Source organism: Dama dama, chromosome 12 (genome assembly GCF_033118175.1).
Source record: "Dama dama isolate Ldn47 chromosome 12, ASM3311817v1, whole genome shotgun sequence".
Classification (NCBI taxonomy): domain Eukaryota; kingdom Metazoa; phylum Chordata; class Mammalia; order Artiodactyla; family Cervidae; genus Dama; species Dama dama.
The window spans coordinates 73,141,477-73,163,778 of NC_083692.1; the positions used below are offsets into that span (position 1 = coordinate 73,141,477).

The window sequence follows — 22,302 nt, forward strand, 5'->3', positions numbered from 1 at the left end:
GAACTCTCTTGCTTTTTCGGTGATCCAGCAGATGTTGGCAATTTGCTCTGGTTCCTCTGCCTTTTCTAAAACCAGCTTGAACATCTGGAAATTCACAGTTCACGTATTGCTGAAGCCTGGTTTGGAGAATTTTGAGCATTACTTTACTAGTGTGTGAGATGAGTACAATTGTGCGGTAGTTTGAACATTCTTTGGCATTGCCTTTCTTTGGGATTGGAATGAAAATTGATCTTTTCCAGTCCTGTGGCCACTGCTGAGTTTTCCAAATTCGCTGGCATATTGAGTGCAGCACTTTCACAGCATCATCTTTTAGGATTTGAAATAGCTCACCTGGAATCCCATCACCTCCACTAGCTTTGTTCGTAGTGATGCTCATACTCTTTTAGGATACTTTAAATGCATGTCTATATCTTATAATTGTCCAGTGAATACATATTATCTTTTTTTCCTTAAAAGTCTTATCATGACATCTTTCCAGTTTCATTTAACATCAAAATGTTAAACAGTGGTTATATCTGAGTGGTGATATTATCGTGCTGAGTCCTGTCCTACTGTTTGCAACCCCATGGACTATAGCCTGCCAGGCTCCTCTGTCCACGGGGATTTTCCAGGCAAGAATACTGGCGTGGGTTGCCATTTCCTTCTCCAGGGGAATCTTACCAAACCAGAAATTGAAGCAGGGTCTCCAGTTGAGCTACCAGGGAAGCCCCATGGTAATTTTTATTTTATTCTTGTTATTTTTCTGTTATTTAAAAGAATAGGTAGAACTTTGGGTCTTAGAAGATACATTTTTCTTGATACAAAAGAGAAGGAAAGGTAACAAGACTGATTTTGATAACATGGCGAGGCATGTTGAAAGAGAACAAATCTGAGATGAGTTTAGAATTGAAAAAATCGCATAATGGAAACCATGATGTAGTGTACATCAGTCACACATAAGTGAGTGTCATCCAGGATGTACTAAAAAATACCAACTAAATTAGAAGCCAAAATCTTCAGAAGAATCATGAAAATAGCCTCATAAAATGATAAAATATATTTGACTAAATAATTAAAAATCATTAGCTTTTGCCTACTTAACATATTCTAACAGATGTGATCAATCCCAAGTTGATAGCTTGAAAAAAAAAAGTCTTTCATATTAAACACTAAAGTCTCCCAGGACATTTTTAGTCTTAAAAAGATCATGGCATCTGGTCCCAACACTTTATGGCAAATAGACAGGGAAAAAGTGGAAACAGTGGCAGATTTTATTTTCTTGGGCTCCAAAATCACTGCAGATGGTGACTGCAGCCATGAAATTAAAAGACGCTTGCTCTCTGGGAAGAAAGCTATGACAAACCTAGACAACATATTAAAAAGCAGAGACATCACTTTACTGACAAAGGTCCATATAGTCAAAGCTATGGTTTTTTCAGTAGTCACGTATGGATGTGAGAATTGGACCATAAAGAAGGCTGAGCGCCAATGAATTGATGCTTATGAACTGTGGTGTTGGAGAAGACTCTTGAGAGTCTTGGACAGCAAGGAGATCCAACCAGTCAATCCTAAAGGAAATCAATCCTGAATATTCATTGGAAGGACTGATGCTGAAGTTGAAGCCTCCAATACCCCTGGCCACCTGATGTGAAGAGCTGACTCATTGAAAAGACCCTGATGCTGGGAAAAGATTGAGGGCAGGAAGAGAAGGGGGCGACAGAGGATGAGATGGTTGGATGGCATCTTCAACTCAATGGACGTGAGTTTGAGCAAGCTTCAGGAGATGGTGAAGGACAGAGAAGCCTGGTGCGCTGCAGTTCATGGGATCGCAGAGAGTCGGACATGACTGAGCAACTGAACCACGACAACGTAAGTTCATGTATATGACTAAATGCGTAGCTTTGCATTTGACCTGCATACTCTGAGAAGACTCTGCATGGGTGAAGACAGCACAGTGAATGTAGATAAAAGGACCACCTTTGATTGTGTTCATCTAATTTCAGTCTTTACAGTTTTGTAAGGTAGACACTCTTACTCACCCTGTACAGTAAGGGAACTGAGCTTTATGCAACTTTCCTGAGGTTTTACAACTAGTAGGTGGGGGTTGGAAGGTAGGATTCTAAGCAGTTTGCTCAACTGCAAAACACATTGATTACCATGAGATATAACCCCTGAAAGAAAAATGAAAAAACAAAAACACAGGTGGGAGAAAAAGGAAAGAAAGGAAGAGAGACAGGGAAAAATAAGAATACTTGGTACATTTTGAGAAGTTACACCTTAGCTATTCATTTGTCTGTAAAGTCATGCTAACTGCCACCTAGATACAGTAATTCCTATTTGTCCATTCAGTTCAGTTCAGTCACTCAGTCATGTCCGACTCTTTGTGACCCCATGAACCGCAGCACACCAGGCCTCCATGTCCATCACCAACACCCGGAGTCCACCCAAACTCATGTCCATTGAGTCAGTGATGCCATTCAACCATCTTATCCTCTGTCATCCCCTTCTCCTCCTGCCCTCAATCTTTCCCAGCATCAGGGTCTTTTCAAATGACTCAGCTCTTCACATCAGGTGGCCAAAGGATTGGAGTTGCAGCTTCAACATCAGTCCTTCCAATCAACACACAGGACTGATCTCCTTTAGGATGGACTGGTTGAATCTCCTTGCAGTCCAAGGGACTCTCAAGAGTTTTCTCCAACACCACAGTTCAAAAGCATCAATTCTTTGGTGCTCAGCCTTCTTTATAGTCCAACTCTCACATCCATATGGACTATTTGTCCATAATTCCACTCTAATACTTAAGCTTTCAGGGACCCCATCCTACATGAGATCACCATGGTGCCCCCGCCAGCATGGACAACCTGACATCAACAGACATTTCCCATCCCCTCCCTGAACCCTAGGAAGCCACGCCAAAAAAAGATGAGATACAAACCTGAAGCCCCCCTACCTGCCAACTCTGTCTAGAAACCCTCCATTTTAAGTCTACTTCCAAATTGTAAAAATGAAAAACCATCTTATCTCCTTAATTTCCCCCTCCAATGTACATAAGATAATCGCTCTTAAAATAACATCTTCTAGTCTTATCTTAATTCAATGATTCTCTTGGCTGTGAAGAAAAGAAAAGTACCTTAAAACTTATCAGGGAAACAACAAGGACTTATTGTACAGCTCTGGAATTCTACTCAATATTCTGTAACAATCTGTATGGGAAGAGAATCTGGAAAAGAGTAGATTTATGTGTATGTATAACTGAATCACTTTGCTGTACACCCAAAATAACACAACACTGTAAATAAAATACACTCCAATAAAAATTAAAAATAAACTTAACAGAAACCATTCCATAAGATCATAGACTGCCAACATTAAAAAACAGCAGCAAACCAAAACACAACCTGGGAGTGGGGTGAAGGGCAGTAAGGAAAAAAGGAAGCCAGGCTTTGTCTCTCTAAAAATACTCATTTTTTAATCGAGCTTTGCTCCCAGAGAACTCCTAAGTTTTTCAGAAGGACTTGAAGTTTGTGTATCCATAACAAGGATTAAGCCTTTTTCAGTAGCATAAGATTAGGCTTTTATTAGCCCAAATATTAAACAAAGACATGTTTTATAAACCTTGTAGTTAAAAAAAAAAGAGAGAGAGACTGAAATATTCTAGTCCTCAATATCACAAATCCAGCTACTGGGATGTGAACTTTAGATTCACTAAATCCACGTTTTAAATGAAATTCACACTTTATTAGACTTTGAGAGTGAAGGCTAGTTAAGTATTTTACATTTTTCCAAATTGCCGATGTTAATGGTCTTTTCAAGCCAGAGACTATAGACAGATAAATCTGGTGACTATCTCAGAATATACATCCACTGACAATCTCCCAGTGTAACTTTCCACAACTAAATAGAGAAATGGAGGAATCACAGCACTGACATATCCAAGAGTATACATAAATTTTTGATAAAAGTTCTGCCATCCCAAAGCTTTGCCTATATTAATATTAAAATGTGGTTCCTATGCCTCAATATAAGTTTGACTTGGTACTAAGGATCAGACATATTTGTATCTGTCCTTAAAAGCAAGAAGATGAAGCCAAGATTAAGTAGGTATAATAGGGAATTCATTCTATCAATCTCCCTGTTCTAATTTTAATTCTATTTGCACATACCAGTGATGTGACATGGATGGTACAAACAGTATCCTTGGGAGTACTGCTCTTTACAGAAACAGTCTTAATTAATTTAAGGTTGACAAACATTAGGTCAGTCAAGTTCTAAAAACAGCATCCTTGCAACACCAGGACAAAACTTCGCATATCAATTTGTATTTCGCAACATCCTTTGACACAATCCACTCAAAAGTGAGGGACTGATTTCACTTGCAGCTCAGCTGGTAAAGAATCTGCCTGCAATGCAGGAGACTGGGTTCAATCTCTGGGTTGGGAAGATCTCCTGGAGAAGGAAAAGGCTACCCACTCCAGTATTCTGGTCTGAAGAATTCCATGGACTGTATAGTCCATAAGGTCACAAAGAGTCAGACATGACTGAGTGACTTTTAAAAAATAAATAATTTTTTTTTTAAATTTTAGAAGTGAGAGACTGTCTATAACAATTTCCAATGCAATGCCCCATGACACCTGTTTGGAATATATTCAGACCAAAGTTGTTGATTATTTCCATCCAAAAGGAAAAAAGAAAAAGTATTAAAGAACTTATTCTTGGTACCTCAATACACACACACAAATGGCTCTAACAAAAGAGAAAGAAATTTTAAAGAGAATGGATGTAGTGCCCTAACAAGTTCATCGGTGCATGCATGCTCCATCAGTCAGTCGTGTCCGACTCTGCAACCTCATGGACTGTAGCCCATCAGGCTCCTCTGTGCATGGGATTTTTCAATTTTTCAAGCAAGAATACTGGAATGAGTTGCCATTTCATCCTCCAGGGGATGTTCCCGACCCAGGGATCCAACCTGTGTCTCCTTCATTGCTTCTATAAAATAGAAATAATTGTGTCAATATGGTCTTTATTTCTCCCTATTCCAAAGTGCATCAGAAAATAGTGACATCTGAATAGAAAACACCTTCACAGCCACTTAAGTTAATTTCTTAAAAACTAAGTCAGGCATGCTGTGGTGTGGTTACGACCCAACAACTTACACAGCCTCTCTAGAGGCTACTTGCCCAGGATTGTGAAAAGTAATCACTACTTTTTCTAAAGAAAACACGAAGAAGCAGAAATGGTTAAAAAATAAAATAAAATAAAGAAATGGTTTACTACCTAATTCCCCAGGAGATAGCCTGGTAGTCTCGAATTATGAGCTTGCCGTTTTCCATCCTAGCAGTAGTTTAAAACAAAGACAGTAACATTACTAAGATTGACAAAAGCTGGAAAATTGAAAACATTATTCTGCACATGTCAAGAAACCAAAAAAAAAAAAAAGACCACCAAAGAAAAACAAAAACACACCCCAACCCTCTTGGTGAATAACTGCAATAAACCATATTGTGCACAGTCGTGTCCAACTCTTGGTGGACCCATGGACTATAGCCTGCCAGGCTTCTCTGCCTATGGGATTTTTCCAGTCAAGAAAACTGGAGTGGACTGCCATGCCCTCCTCCAGGAGATCTTCCCGAACCAGGGATCGAACCAGATTTCCTGCATTGGCAGGCGGGTTCTTTACCACTAGCGCCACCTGGGAAGCCCACTATATTACTAAGCGGGGTGGGAGGGGCGGCGGTTAGTATTGTGATTTTTTTTTTTTCCCAACTTTGAACAGTGAACAAGGCAAGCCCCGGTTGTCTAAAACAAATCAGAATGTCAAGAACTGAGGCAAGATGACAAGGCAGCTCAAACAAGGAGCACTGAGCCAGGTGGGTGCTGGGCTTCAGGATATTCAGGAAGAGCATCCCTAAGGAGGAGATCCTCAACAGGGCCTCTGACAGTCCTGCAATAGCAGAGTCTTCACATATTGATTTCCTCTGTTCCCGGCATTACCTTTTTCACAGGGCTCCACACAGGCTCCAGATAGAAAGGAGAGCTCGTTAAGTAATGTGAGCTTACTCCCCAGGCCTCAGATGGAGAAAGCATAGGCCTGGGGGTTCACAAAGATTTTTTCAATGGGTTTTTGATCACGCATTCTTTTTAAAAGAATCAAGTTCCAGATGTTCAAGGTCCATACTCTTTCCTAAGAGCAGTCTATCTTGGAAATACAGGACATGGGGACTTCCCTCACAGTCCAGTGGTTAAGACTTCACCTTCTAATGCAGGGGCTGCGGGTTCCATCCCTGGCTGGGAAGCTAAGAGTCCACATGTCTCATGGCCCAAAACACCAAAACATAAAACAGAACCAACAGTATAACAAATGCAGTGAGGACTTTTAAAATGGTCCACATCAAAAACACTTTTTAAAAGAGAGAAAGAAAGAAATACAGGACACTTAGCCCTTGAGGGCAAGGAAACCTCTTCTGGGCCAATCTCAGTCTGCACTGTGTTCCTTGAACCCCAAGAAAAGGTAATTTGAAATACGGGTGTAGATGTTGAGAAAGTGTAACTCTAAAGACCATTCACAAATAAGTAGTTTCCAATTCCTTGTTTTCAACAAAATTGAAGTGGGACCTAATCTACTTGTCAGCTGACAGAGTATTCAAATGCTTTACAATAATGATTCTGGCATATAACCAGAAAGGTATTCAAAGAACTGAGTGACACATATGATGAAACCCCAACCATTCCCATCTACCAATTTATGAGAACTATGTTCCTCAGTACTTATATCTATAAAAACAAAAATTTGGAAGAGAACTGATGGTGAATCTTGTCTCATTCAGGCAATAAGTAATATTCATTCATGGACACCCAACTAAACTCACTAAGGAAAAAAAGATGCATTCACGAAATTTTACATTTAACGACTGCTAATTAAAGTATACTGCTATAAATCAATGTGATTTTAATTTAGTCTAAAAGAAAAAACTTATACCCAAACCTTAAGGTTACAAAACATTTTAAACATTTATTTTTAATTGCATGATAATTGCTTTACAATATTGTGTTGGTTTCTGCCATACATCAACATGCATCAGTCAAAGGTATACATATTTCCCCTCCCTCTTGAACCTCTCTCCCACTTCCCACTCCATCCCACCCCTCTATTGTCACAGAACTCCGGTTTCAGATCCCTGAGTCACAGAAAAATTCCCACTGGCTATCTATTTTACATATGGTAATGTGTATGTTTCCAAACTACTCTCTCCATTCATCCCACCCTCTCCTTCCCGCCCAGTGTCCACAAGTCTGTTCTCTATGTCTCAAGGTTACATTTTTTTAAATCACTGTTTTTTCTAGACTAAAAGATTTCCAAGTTCAAAAATATATTACACTGGGCCCAATTCTATGGGAGATGTGAAATTAAAACACAAGTTAGAAAGAATAAGGAATAATATAAATCTTCTTACTGCTAAAGAGTTTATTAATGTGGTTCTTAAATAGATGGTGGTATACAAACTTCCAGTTATAAGGTAAGTAAGTACTAGGGATCTAAGGTACAACATAGTAAATATAATTAACACTGCTATATGTTATATATAAAGGTTAAGAGAGTAAATCCTCAAGAGTTCTCATCATAAGGAAATGTTTTCTATTTTCTGAATTTTGCATCTGTATGAGATGACAGATATTCACTACACTTGTGATAATCATTTCATGATGTATGTATACAAATTATGCTGCACATCTTCACTCGTAAACTCATTATATATCAATTACACCTCAAACTGGAAGAAAAAATGCCAAAAAAATAAAAGAAAAAGGTGGAAGAACAGACACATAATGACAGTGAGTATTAAATGACTATAGTGTTTTCAGTATATATTTATTTTATGTTGGAAATTTTATATTCTGAAACAATCAGAACCATTGATTTAAATGTTCATTACAAATGTTAAAGTACAACATCTTACATAATTTATCAAAATATTTTTAAGGAGGCTATAAGCAGGACGTTTCTAGGATCAGTTGCCTGTGTTGATAATCTAAAATATGTAAATGAAACAATGGCCAGCGAGAAAAGCAGACCTCCAACAGATACATTAGCAAGGATAAGGATGCCAAAATAGTTATAGGGTTGGAGCAGCGGTTTGCAGCAGGGGAGAGGGCCAATTCCGTGATTACCAAAAACTAATCTCAAAGCAATTTTCTTTTGGGACACTTAATCACGTTCAGTTTCTAACCTAATTTGTTTCAGGCTTTCTGAAAATAGGAGCAATGCAGTCTACAGGCTGTCATTTGAGTTTGAGCTTTTAATAGGCTCTCAGTCTCTGAGAGCTGGCTGACGTGATGCAGGTGACTCCCTTCAGTCACAACGAAAGAGCAGGTGCCCTTGACTGCTAGTAACTTTTTTTTTTTCTTTTCTTTTTTTTTTTTTTTTTTTATTAAGTTGGAGGCCAATCACTTCACAACATTTCAGTGGGTTTTGTCATACATTGATATGAATCAGCCATGGATTTACACGTATTCCCCATCCCGATCCCCGCTCCCACCTCCCTCTCCACCCGATTCCTCTGGGTCTTCCCAGTGCACCAGGCCCGAGCACTTGTCTCATGCATCCCACCTGGGCTGGCGATCTGTTTCACCATAGATAGTATACATGCTGTTCTTTTGAAATATCCCACCCTCATATTCTCCCACAGAGTTCAAAAGTCTGTTCTGTATTTCTGTGTCTCTTTTTCTGTTTTGCATATAGGGTTGTGGTTACCATCTTTCTAAATTCCATATATATGTGTTAGTATGCTGTAATGTTCTTTATCTTTCCGACTTACTTCACTCTGTATAAGGAGCTCCAGCTTCATCCATCTCATTAGGACTGGTTCAAATGAATTCTTTTTAATGGCTGAGTAATATTCCATGGTGTATATGTACCACTGCTAGTAACTTTGATTTGCCATTGTTTCTTCTTACCGGTTCACACTAAGCATGAACACCAAAGTCAGAGAATTCCCTTTTACTAAGTAAAACAGTAGCAGTAAAAACGTTGGAAGCATCTACTATTAATGACTACTTATGCAAAGGATTTACATCACTGTTGGCAAAGCAAAAAAGTTTCATCCAAAAAAAAAGCCTCCAAGTCTACTCCCCTTAATGCAATCATAAACAACTGCCTTATCTTTTACTGGACATAAGTAATCTAAAATTGAGTAAAAGCGACTGACATAAACATGGAGCAAGAAAGCAAAGATCTGACATCCACAATAATGGAAAATGGTATGTGTCACCTTAAAACCTTATAATTATATCAAACATCGGGAAAACAGGTACGTGAAAAGGATCCACACATCCACTCTTCAAATCTCAAAGTCACTCCAGAGCTAAAATGCCTGGGTAGAGTTCAGGCTCTGCAATCTGGTAGCTGAGTGATACTGGGTAAATACCTAACCTCTCCTAACCGTGCCTCAGTTTTCTCATCTCATACTAAGTGCTCAATAAATGTGAGTTATCATTAATATTACAGGGAAGGAAAAAATTTCCAATGACTGCCAACAGGCCTTGACTTACTCTCTGTTAATAGTTCATCAAAAAGATTAATACTAAGAAAATGCTAGTACTTGGGAATTTTTAAGTGAATGACTGCATTAACTATAATATTACACTTCTAGCAGATAATCAATGAAAGTAAGTAGTCTTACGACATGCTTACTCAAACTCCATAGAGATGAGGTTCACATCTATAGAAGGAATGATTTAAGAGCAAATGCCTAGTAGGCACAACATAACCAAGTTACCTTGGAGTATTATGAATCAAAAAGTTGTTTTGTTTTGTTTTCCATTTATGTCATGTATCCATAGTAGTCTAAAGCAGAAAGCAAAGGGAATAGACAGTATTAAACTCTGGAGTTAGGTACCTGGTCCTTACAAAACTAAAACTCTATTGTAAATTTTTTCTTTCTAATCATTTCAGTGAGTCTCCATTTGGGGTACAAATGCACTGTAGGATATAAGAACAAAGAGGTCAAAAGCAGCTTAACCAACTTTGTCCCATTTAGTCTTTAGGCATCAAGAATGGTATTTTTAGCAAGCCTAAATAGGAACAGCACTTCAGAACCTGAGAAGCAGAAATGAGGTAGAGGCCACCAACCTAAACCAAAATGAAGGAATAATTTTTCCAACCTCTCTTCATCCAGCTCTACCTGAAAATATGATGGTGATAGCAACAGTGTCTGCAGCTACTCCCCAGGTACCGTGCCAAGCATCTACGTTCACTGACATATTGAATCCTTAAACTGTAAAGTGAGAAAATACTAAAAGAAAATAAGAGATGGAATTTTCCAAACCATTCTAAAAATTGATAAAAACTTGAAGTCTTAATACAATAGTTACTACATTAGTGCAAATTTTAAATTATTTGTCTCTTGATAATCTATCATTTTACTCAATTTAGTTCAATGAAGACCAAATACCAAAGAGACCATAACTACAATTACTGTTAAAATATGATCCCTGCAACCAAGGAGTGTCTGCTTTGTTCTCAGTAAAGCAGTAATTGATTCACAAAAAAAGAGAAATAAAACATAGTCAAGGGCTGTGTGTGCTTAGTCGCTCAGTCGTGTCCGACTCTGCAACCCCATGGACTGTAGCCCACCAGGCTCCTCTGTCCCTGGGGATTCTCCAGGCAAGAATACTGGAGAGGGTTGCCATGCCCTCCTCCAGGGGATCTTCCCAACCCAGGAATGGAACCCACATCTCCCTCATTGTAGGCGGATTCTCAGATGAGCCATCAGGAAAGCCCTGGACAAGGGCAGCTGGGTGTAAATCCCAGCTCTGCCACTATTAGCTACAAGAGCTTAAGCAAGTCAGTTAATCTATAAAAACAAGGTTTTATACATATAAAATTTATATTGTTTTGTTGTTCTAGTTGCTAAGTTGTGTCCAACTCTTTGCCACCCCATGGACAGTAGGCTGCCAAGCTCCTCTGTCCAAGGGATTTTCCAGGCAAGAATACTAGAGTGGGTTGTCATAAAGTGTGCATATGCATATAATAAATTTGTTATAAAGTTGAGATGGCTGGATGGCACCACCCACTCGATGGACATGAGTTTGAGCCAGCTTCGGGAGTTGGTGATGGACAGGGAAGCCTGGCATGCTGCACTACACGGGGTCGCAGTCTGACACCACTGAGTGAGTGAACTCAAAGTTGTTTAAACAACTTCAAGTTGCTAAAAAATGTTGTAATAAAGTTTAATATACATTATGTTATAAAGACAAAATGTGATATATACAGTGTACACTGGACTGGTCAGGTTCCTTTACTTCCTGGTGAGTTAAGAATTTCTTCATACCTCTCAAATTTTACTCATTATCTACCTTAATCAAGGTTGAATATGCCAAACTTAATTTTAAGCTTTTTAATTTTTATCCAATTCTCTTTCTGTACACAACTCCTTTCTTTAGGGACATTCTATTATGCCCTTAAGATATTACAAATACTTCGGTAATAGGAATTTCTAACCAAAAATAAATTTTCAATCTATGCACATGGCAATTCAAAATATAAAGATGGTTTTGTACTACAAATGTTGAAATAACAGAATAGTTCATAAAAACAGTGATTTAACTCCTTTAGCTAAGATAGCGTATAGTAAAAGTCTGCCCCCAAATCATTCCCTGCTTCAAGCTGTAAGACATTTCCAAGTATGAATGTGTGAATATGGCCGATTATACTACTAAAATTGAGACCTGACTGCTGAAACATTTACAGATTGCAAGTTCAGACAGATGAAGATCACTGACCTCTGATTCTTATACATCGATAATAATAGAGAACTACGCTATTAAAAAAAAAAAAAAAAGTATGCATCTGATCCTAGCCCCAAATAGTATACAGTTCAGCCGGTCGGGGTCATTCTTTTATTCAATAAACATTTATTATGCGACTACTGTGTGACACGCATCGCACAGGCAGTGAAGAAACTGAGCCCCAAATCTCTTCTTTCTTACTTTAAGAAACGTTCCTCTGCAAGGTCAGGCAGCAGGAGACCAAGCCCTGGCTGCCTCCACCCCTGCCCATCACACTGACACCGTACCCGAACCCAACGGGCCCTCTAGACTCGCGGGCCCACAGCCTCGACCGCTGGGTTCTTTAATAAGTAGGCCAAGGCCCCCTGGGTAGGCTGAAGCAGCCCTCCGCGCCGAGCCTCCGGGCGCCCAGCGGAGAGGCGGGCCACAGGGGCGCACACCCGCCCGCGCCACGTGCACACCCCGGCGCGCGCCCCCGCCGCCCTCCGCTCTCCCGGCGCAGGCGCCGTCACCGCCCAGCTGGCGCGCGCCCCGGACGCCGGCCACGGTTCTTGATTCGCCGAGGGGTCCCTCACCAGCCCCGGTCCCACGCGGCTGCGACCCCCTCTAGAGCCCACCCGCCGTTGCCTCTTACCGGTTCGCTGGTCCTGGCGCCCCGGCCTCCCGGCTCCCGACGGCCGCCTCGTGGGGCGCCCCCTCCTCGGCCACCGCGGCCGCCCCGGAATCCCCGGCCGCGGCCTCGGCGGCCGCCTCCATCTCCACCACCACCTCTTGCTACGGCGGTCCCGGCGCCCGCCCGCTCGCGGTCGCGATCGCCGCCCGGCCGGCCGCGGCCGGGTCGGCGTCCCCGGCCGCCCCGAGCTCCTCGCTCCGCCTGCATCCGGCTGCCGCCGGCGATGCTGAGCGCACGGGAGCGGGGCCGCCGCAGAGACGCCCTTGCCCCACCGGAAACGGGCCCCACGGAGGAGCCGCGAGCACCGGGCCTGGGCGTCGGCGAGCGCGGGGTGCGGGGCCGGGAATGGAAGCCGGCCGCGGCCGCGGCGGGGGCGGGGCTGCCCTGGGGCCTGGCAGGTGGGGCGGGAGCCGGGCTCCGGGAGGGCCGAGGGTTCAGAGGAGAGGCCTGACCAGTGGGGGCTGCGGGGCAGGGGTGATCCTGGGGGAGGGGCCGTGGTGAGTCAAAGGGTGGGCTCTGAAATAAACAGCTAACGTAATATGAATTCACTTTCTAATGAAAAAAATGAATACTGATATGGTGTGTTTGCATAGGGTCTTTAAAAGTATATGTCAAAATATTAGTGTTACACCCCGCTCCCAAAGTCCAAGCTCCTCCTCCTCTCCTTAGGACAGGCTAACAAATTGAGAGATGAGTTGTTGGGGCAAGGAATAGCCGAGGGGAAAGCCAGCAAACCGAGAAGATGGGCTCCCACCGTCCAAAGAACTGTCTCGCCTGAGCTAGCGTTTTAGCTTCTTTTATACTAAAAATGGAGGAAGTAAACGCAAACATTTCCTGGTTCCAGTCGGCCTTGGAAAGGGACTGCACAGGCGGGCCTGGTCAGGATGTTTCTTGTGAGCCACACAAAGGCGTTTAATGCTCTTTACCTGGGAGGCAGGTAATGAGATGGGCCATTATGTACAATTGAAACTTATGGGCAACAGCCCTTTAGTGATTAACCTGTAATAGAATAAAAATGTTCTTCCATATTACACTAGTGGTTAGCTTCCAGTGAGGTTTTTGTTTGTTTATTTGTTTTTCCTTTTTTTTCTGTTTAGTCTCCTGACTTTCAGGAATGAATACGTTTAATTATTAAAGTTACACTGAACTCCGAGTTCAGAAAGAGGTATGAAGAAGGTAAGGGAGGACCTTCAGGTGAGAGGCGCAGGCTGCAACAAGCCACTGGGAGTGGAGAGACAGGACCTCAAAAGAATTTTTGTAGAAGTGACTCCTTTAGGTCACACTAAGTGCATGAGAGTTAAATTCTCCTATCAGCCCTATGTGGTAGGTACTACTGTCATCCTTATTTTACAGGTAAGGAAATAACCCTAGAGAAAGTAAACCACTTGTCTGATATGACACAACTATGGTAGTGGTGGAACTCAAGCAAACTCAGTCTCTTCATGTGTGTGTCAGTGTCACTTATTTAGTAGAAAGTTTTGGGGACTCACCCATGTTTTGTGATTTAATATTTTGTTCCTTCTTAGTGCTAAGCGGTAGTCCATTTTATGGATCCACTCTTAACTAAGGAGGAAAAGGGCAGTTGGTGATATGGATACGTGGGAGCCATTTTTAACTTTATTACAGAAACCACATGAAAAGAATACAAAGAAGGGTTTACAGCATCCATCATCCAATCAGTGTGGCAAAACGTGTTTTCTTCCCAATCCTTTCTTACCCTTTTTCACATTCATAGACAGTTAACACTACTCATTGCTCCTAATTATCTACTCTGTTAGGTACAATGCTTGAAGATTTAAAAAAAAAAAAAAGAAAAAAGCCACAGTCCTTGTTCTCCAGTAGCTCACTTCCCACAAGGAAGATAATAACTCTGTAGAGAGAGGACTGCACCATTGTACTGAGTACAGTGAGAGGTTCAAGGTGAAGGCCGGAAGGAAGAAAAGTTACACTGCCTAAATCAATGAGTTTTCCAGGGCTACATGAGAAAAAGACCCAGGAGCCAAGGCCTGATGGTTGAGCAGGAGTTTGCCTTGTTAATACGTGGAAATAGGGAACTACTGAAGGATTGTAAACTGGAGAGAAACACAATCTTAAAGTAATGCAGAGCACAGTTCTAAGTATTGACACTTCCCATATAGCACTCCCCTACAAACCTCACAGCAGCCTTATGAGGTACTACTACATTCATGCTATGTCGCTTTAGCTGGGTCTGACTCTTTGTGACCCTGTGGACTGTAGCCTGCCAGGCTCCTCTGTCCATGGGATTCTCCAGGCAAGAATACTGGAGTGGGTTGTCATGCCCTCCTCCAGGGATCTTCCCAACCCAGGGATTGAACCCACATTCTTATGTCTCCTGCATAGGCAGGTGGGTTCTTTACCACCACCTGACAAGCCCCACTAGGTACCACTACTGTCATCCATCTGAGAAGGCAATGGCACCCCACTCCAGTACTCTTGCCTGGAAAATCCCATGGACGAAGGAGTCTGGTAGGCTGTAGTCCATGGGGTCTCAAAGAGCTGGACACGACTGAGCGACTTCACTTTCACTTTTCACTCTTACACATTGGAGAAGGAAATGGCAACCCACTCCAGTGTTTTTGCCTGGAGAATCCCAGGGACAGTGGAACCTGGTGGGCTGCCGTTTAAGGGGTCGCACAGAGTCGGACACAACTGAAGCGACTTAGCAGCAGCAGCAGCAGCAGTGTCATCCATGTTTCACAGATAAGGGATCTAACACAGAGATGTGAATTAACGTCCAAGATCACAGAGCTAATGGATTGATTCCACAGCTAGGAATGGAGTGACTGGGACCCGGAGCCATCTGACTTCAGACTATGCTGTTAACTAACCACTATAGCTCAAACGGTAAAGAATCTGCCTGCAATGCAGGAGACCTGGGGTTCAATCCCTGGGTTGGAAAGATCTACTGGAGAAGGAAATGGCAACCCACTCCAGTATTCTTGCCTGGACAGTTCCAAGGACAGAGGAGCCTGCTGGGCTACTGTCCATGGGATCACAAAGAGTCGGACACGACTGAGCTACTAACTTTCACTTTCATACTCAGAAAACCATTCCATACAGGACAATCAGAATTCTAGGCAGCCCTTAGGAAATAACTGGAAGAATCCAAGTGACAGATAATTAGGGCCTAAATTAAGTTGAGAGCTAAAAAGGAAAATAATGAGACAGATAGGAGATGGGAGAACTGATAGGCTTCTTGTCCATTTCTAAGTGGGAGGTCAGGGTAAGAAGTTAGGGGTGATATCCTAGGTTTCTTGTTTGAGTGACCAGGGAGTTAATGGTCCCATTAGTCAACAGATGATATACAGGGTTATGAGAGGAGATGTGGAAGGATAATAGTATTTTTTAAATATTATACTCTGTATTTTTCTCTGTTACTTCATTGTCTTAATAATAACATTTTTGTCAATAGACACTATTACTTCTCACCCAATACATCAATTTTTCTTTCTTTTCCCTCTCTACTCTTCTCCGGTCTTTCCCTTTTATCCCCACCTTATCCTATTTTTCTCTCTTTTTTTAACCTTGTCTTTGTTTGTGAAATTAAGACTGTCAGCGGCACTCAGAATTGAGTTATTCCTTCTTATGCTAAACTCTCAAATTCACACTCCCACCCCTAGAGAAACACTAACAGACAGATGGGAATAGTAGCAGGAATTCTATGCTTTTCTTTGCACCCCATAAAGGAACTAACAGGAGAATCCACTGGACAACCTGGGCCCTCATCATCTGTGTGGCCAGGAGCTATAACGGTTTGGTACATTATCTCTTCCTAAGTGTACAGAAAGTTGGCTGCTTGAAACCGGTTATAGTGGGGATTTTTAAAAAATTATTTATTTACTTTTGGCTGTGCGGGGTTTTCGTTTGCTGTGTGGGCTTTTCTGTAGTTGCTGCGAGCAGGGGCTCCTCTCTCTTACAACACACGGGCTTCTTACTGTGGTGGATTCTCTTGTGGGGCTCAGGCTCTCGAGCGCAAGCTCAAGTAGTTGTGGCTCATGGGCTTGCTTACTCCAGGGCATGTGGGACTTTTCAGGACCAGGGATTGAACCCATGTCTCCTGCATTGGCAGGCGGGTTCTTTACCAGTGAGTCACTAGGAAAGCCCTACAGTGGGAATTTCTATACCACAGAAACTGGCAAAATTCTGCAGAATTAGGACTGTTGGAAGTGGGAGTGGAAACAGGTAGTTAAATATTTATCAGCAGGCCACAGGCTCAGGCTCTCACCAAGATGAAGATCCACATAATTAATCTCACACCAGACAGCACAAATCGGGGCTTCTCAACTTTGGCACATTTAGGGTTGGATGATTTTTTGTGTAGTGGTGGCTTATCCTGTGCATTGTAGAATGTCTAACAGCATCCCCAGCCTCTACCTACTAGGTGCTACCCACTGGCAACCCTCCATTCCCCCAGTTATGACAACCAAAAGCGTCTCCAGACATTTATCCCAAGGGACAAAATCACCCTGGTTGAGAACCACTAGCACAAATTGGTTTAACTATATGACTGTCCTGCTGCTGCTGCTAACTCGCTTCAGTCGTGTCCAACTCTGTGTGACCCCATAGACGGCAGCCCACCAGGCTCGCCCGTCCCTGGGATACTCCAGGCAAGAACACTGGAGTGGGTTGCCATTTCCTCCCCCAATATATGACTGTCCTAGAAGCCTCCAAAATTATAAAATTGAAAAGATCAGTGGGTTTTAGATTAAGCCAACCTCGTTAGGACATGGAGAGACTTTATTTGTGGATAGTAAGAACTAACATTTACTTAACATTTACTTTGTGCCTGGCACAACTCCAAACACTTTACACATGCTAAATTTAATCTTCATTAATATTTCTATGAATAATATAAATACTGCTATTCCTACTTAACAGATAAGAAAACTGAGTCACAAAGGAGTTCAATCATTTGCTCAAGCTAATGAGTGACAAAACTGAGGTTCATACCTGATCTGTCTGGTTTCAGAATCTGCATTCTTCAGTTTATACTGCGGATGCCATCAGAAGTCCAGAAACTACATTACTTTGCCCTCCCCATCTATCAGTTCAAGGGTCTTTTCAGTTAAACCAAGAGTGTTTAGAATATGGAGAATTCGGGGGTCTCCTGCTAATATGTAATTAGAGGACACCACTAGTAGAAATTCTTTTAACCAGGATGTTGAGTGTATTCTCATCTGATTATGATCCACATGGGAAAAGTGTCTGTCACCTACTATACTGCAAAAAGAAAAAAAAAAAAAACCAAAGCGATCTTATAGTTTTATAAATAACAAAGGGAAGAAGGAAAGGAGGATTATCTGCTATTGCTTTGACTTGATAGTCCTGATTTTAAATATATGCCACTGCATGAATAAAAAATTCAGTTTTCCCTTAGGTAGTATTCATGAGATACAAAAGCAAAGTCTTGATTACATAGGTGACTCCTTAAGAAAATAAACCACTTTTTGACATATTTTTAAATATATATGACCTATGATGTCAATTCCTTAAGGCAAGAGTTCTCAAAATGTGGGCAAGCAGCATAGTGTCACCAGGGAATTTATTAGAAATGCAAATTTTGGACTTCCCTGGTGATCCAGTGGTTAAGAATCTACCTGCCAATGCAGGGAACATGGGTTCGATCCCTGCTCCAGGAAGATTCCACATGCCAAGGGGCAACTAAGCCCGTGCTCTAAAGCCTCAGAGCTGCAACTACTGAAGTCCGTGCCCAGAGCCTGTGCTCCAAAGCAAAAGAAGCCACTGCAATAAGAAGCCAGGGCACCACAACTAGAAAGTAGCCCCTGCTCGCCATGGCTAGAGAAAGCCCACGCTAAGCAAATGAAGATCTAGCATAGCCAAAAAATTAAAAAAGAAACGAAAATTCTCAGGCTTTACCCCAGAATCAGAAATCTGGGGATGTGGCCCAGCAATCAAGGCTTTAACAAACCCCTCATCAGGTGACTGTGATGAATGCCCAAGTTTGAGAACTACTGTCTCAAGGTAGTATTGGGCATTTAAATATCACAAGAAAGCCTCCTAATTCCTAGTCCAAGACCATGGATTTTATAAGCGCTCATTGTCTGACGAAAGCAGGTATTATGATAGGATTTTTTTAAAGGCACTGTCCCCTTGCAAATATTTTCTGGGGGAAAAAAAGGAGTTCCTGCTTCTTCTCTCTGTAAGCAGGCAGATTTTCTACAGTTTAGTTCACTTCTGATGCATAGTCTATGAACAATGCAAACTGGAAAACACTGAGAAGGTCTCTCAAAAAAGACGTCCTTTTATTTACTTTGTGTTTTGAACAGCTGCATTCACTACTGAGGGGTGTTCTCAGGCTGCAGGGGAAGGGAGTCTGGCAGGAGCCATCCTTTCAGGCCAGGATCCAGCCTATAACCGAGTGAAGATGAAGGCAAGCGAACTGTCTGTCAGCTCACAATGTTGCTTTGGCCTTGAGCTGGAATCGGGGTAAAGAACTCCCCATAATCAACGGAACAAACTCTCAACACACAGAATTCATAACTTGATCCCGTCTCCTCTCTCCCTCCATCCTCATTCCCAGCTGCTATTCTTGCTTTCTGTTTCACAGAGAAATAGAAGCAATCAAAAAAGACTTTCTACCACCGCCATCACCACAAATCCTAGGCTACCTATCTGCGCCAGTACACGTGTCCCCTCCCTCCTCTCCTGTTCTCCAAACGGGCCTCAGCTCCGGTGCAAGGCCAAGGCCTCTACTATGGTACTGGCCCCTCTCCCCGCTCACCTGCTGGAGGACATCTCTCCAGCAACGTCAGATAGTTGCTAACTGATCAAACAGTTACTCACATTAGGCTGCAAAAATGCTGTATTTCCATCTTTCTTTAAATTAAAAAAAAAAAAACTCTCGTCTCCGCATTCTAGTCCAGCTTCTGCCCCATTTCTCTACTCCTTTCTATAGCAAAGCTCCTCAGAAGAGTCATCTACAGTTCTGTCTTATTTCTCCTCCCATTCAGCCTCTAATTCACTACACAAGGCTCTCATGCCCACCACTTTACCATCGTGATTTATGATCTCCATGCAACTAGATCCAGTAGGTCTCAGTCTTAATCTTTCTTTTTTTTAATTAATTTATTTTTTATTGAAGGATAATTGCTTTACAGAATTTTCTTGTTTTCTATTAAACCTCAACATGAATCAGCCATAGATATACATATATCCTTTCCCTTTTGAAAATCTTTCTTGATTTATCAGTTTCATTTGATGCAATTGATCACTCCCACTCTTTGAAACATTCTCTTGTTGCTTCCAGAACACACCAGGCTAGGGAATTCAAAGATGCATATATAAGGCACATCTCCAAGTCATTAGGAAGACTTGGACAATACAGTCAAGAGTGTCTGAACTTCCAGAGTTCTACATAAATCCATTTGTGGCAGTACTGCCCAGACTTACCCATGTCCTGACACACATAAAAAGAACACCTGCCCAGTACTGTGGGAGGAGACAAAACTGATCTCAACAGAAGGCAACCCACCTAGGCAACTCCAAGCCCTGAGGGTCACAGCACATGCATTGAAGGACTCCAGTTTATGTCTTCATGTAAAGCAATCCCACCTCTGTTTTCCAGATACAATGAAAATACAGTCATTTGATGACCTCGGTAATAAGACTTTTCCATCGCATAACTGTAAAGGCTCAACAATTCATATGTCCTCTTTTTCTTAGAATTGTGAAAGTTTAACTCCTTCAGTTCAAGAACTATTGTATAGCTCTTATATACCCCGTGGCATGTAGCCGAGTGGTAATCACAGAACATGTTTTTAAAAACATATCAGATTAAAATTCTGCTTCAGATAGTATTGCTTCAGCGACACTGAGACATCTTTTTTTTTTTTTTAAGTGAAAACAGGTTTATTTAGAGAGATACGCATTGCACAGGCAGAATGCGGTCTGTCTCATGAGGCAAGAGTGGCCCACAAGTCCTTTCTTAACCACCAGACACTTTTGGACAGCACTCTATTCTACCAGGAGTTAGATAGAACTTACCTGACAGAAGAAACCAAAAACAACAAGTCCAGGACCTCCCTTACTCACACATGTTGTCATTGGAAGTTGGAAGTTCTTTCTGATATCTAACTTGATGGTAAGTACCACGTGTTTACACTTACTTTCTATGATTTCTCTTTGAAAAGGAGGGAGAAGGGAAGCAGCATATGAATACTCAATATAACAACATGAACTGGTGATAGTGGTGTCCTGACATAACAGAACTGTAGACGCTATTGAAGTTTTCCACTGTGGTTGTTATAGAAACAGTGAGGAGTGGTTCGGGCATAAAGCTTCTCAGAGAAGAGGTGCTTCAGAAAAGCAAAGCCCCAGAAGTCATCAAGGCCTCTCCACAAGGAGAGAAATTCATTTGGTACAGTGTTACCTTTTTTGTTTTTATGCTGTTTTACTTCATTTGTAATAATTTATTGACAACAAAGAAGCAAGAAGCAATCTACCAAGGTCAGGAACAAGAACAGTTTTATTTCTCCGAGATTCTTGTTTTCTGTTCAGTAGTGGAAAATGAACCAGGGATGACTATCTGCTCTCTGTTGATTCAGGCACCCTAGAAATAAACATACTCTCAACACGATGGTGAAAAATGCTAACTTTTAAACTTTGAGTAACTAAGTAAGAAGGTTTCCACAGTGGCTTAGAGGTAAAGAATCCACCTGCAATGCAAGAGACTCGGGTTCAATCCCTGGGTCAGGAAGGTCCCCGGGAGGAGAAAATGGCAATCCACTCCAGTACTCTTGATGGGAAAATCCGACAGACAGAAGAGCCTGGTGGGCTACAGTCCATGGGGTCGCAAAGAGTAGGACATGACTGAGAGGCTGAGCACACACACACTCAACCAAATAAGAACTCAGAAGAAATCTCACCCCCACCATAAACATTTACACAGAGGGAAAAAAAAGAAAGTTAAGATTTACCCCTCCATAAGTATCATTTTTCAGTCAAAAACCGTTTAATGATTCAAAAAGTTTATCGTAGAATACCATGATGCCTTAAGGTTGGTTTTCACCCTCAACTATCATCCAGCTATTGTAACAAAAAGAAATCAATCTTTCAGTCATGGAACCTACTTCATGTCCCAAATGCCTTTGTTTGTGGAAAGATCTGTACATTCCCAGCAGGTTAGGAATTGGGGCAGGCATGGGGGGAATCATTCTCCCAAAAGTGAAGCAGTGGGAAAAAATGAAAGAATAGAAGGAACCAAAGGTGGAGAGGAAATATATGTTAATTTCAAATAGGAGCAGTAAAAATAACTTGGAAGGCAGAGGGGAGTCTGAATTGTTACTGGACATTTCAGTTGGAAAATTCCAATTTCAGCAGCACATTGTAAGCTATGATTCCCCTTTTCTAGGAAGTTCAGAAATTACCCTCAGCCTTGTTATGTACAGTTCCTAGATCAGCAGCATTAAGAGGTTTCTAGAAATGTGGAATTGCAAGCCCCACCCTTCTTCAATTTAACAGGGTCTCCCAGGTAATTCATGACCATTTTGAGAAGCACTGATTCTGTTCTGGTCCTGGGGATCTTTCAGATCTAATGTGCTTACCTTGAATGACACGGATCTAGAGAGGACACTGGCTTTCCACCCTGGCTCCACGTGAGAAACACCAGAGCAATTTCACAGCAACATGGACCCATGTCTCTTCACATATTTAGATTCTGAGTTAACAGGTCTGGGGTGGGACCCGAGATGTCAGTATTTTTTTAAAGCTTCTGCTGCTGCTGCTGCTGCTGCTAAGTTTTACTTCAGCCGTGTCTGACTCTGTGCGACCCCACAGACGGCAGCCCACCAGGCTCCACCGTCCCTGGGATTCCCCAAGCAAGAACA

General features: G+C 41.9%; 2 protein-coding genes across 2 annotated transcripts in view; one reads left to right on the forward strand and one right to left on the reverse strand.

The window, feature by feature from the left end:
• AVEN (apoptosis and caspase activation inhibitor) overlaps positions 1-13,930 on the reverse strand; it is a 196,716-nt gene extending 182,786 nt beyond the window's left edge. The window contains exons 1-3 of the mRNA XM_061158247.1: positions 13,927-13,930; positions 13,578-13,657; positions 12,398-12,916 (exon numbers count right to left, since the gene is read on the reverse strand). Coding sequence (XP_061014230.1) covers positions 12,398-12,916; positions 13,578-13,657; positions 13,927-13,930 — 603 coding nt within the window. The remainder of the gene's footprint in view (positions 1-12,397; positions 12,917-13,577; positions 13,658-13,926) is intronic.
• CHRM5 (cholinergic receptor muscarinic 5) overlaps positions 1-22,302 on the forward strand; it is an 82,013-nt gene that overhangs the window by 54,503 nt on the left and 5,208 nt on the right. The gene's annotated exons all lie outside the window — the stretch shown is intronic.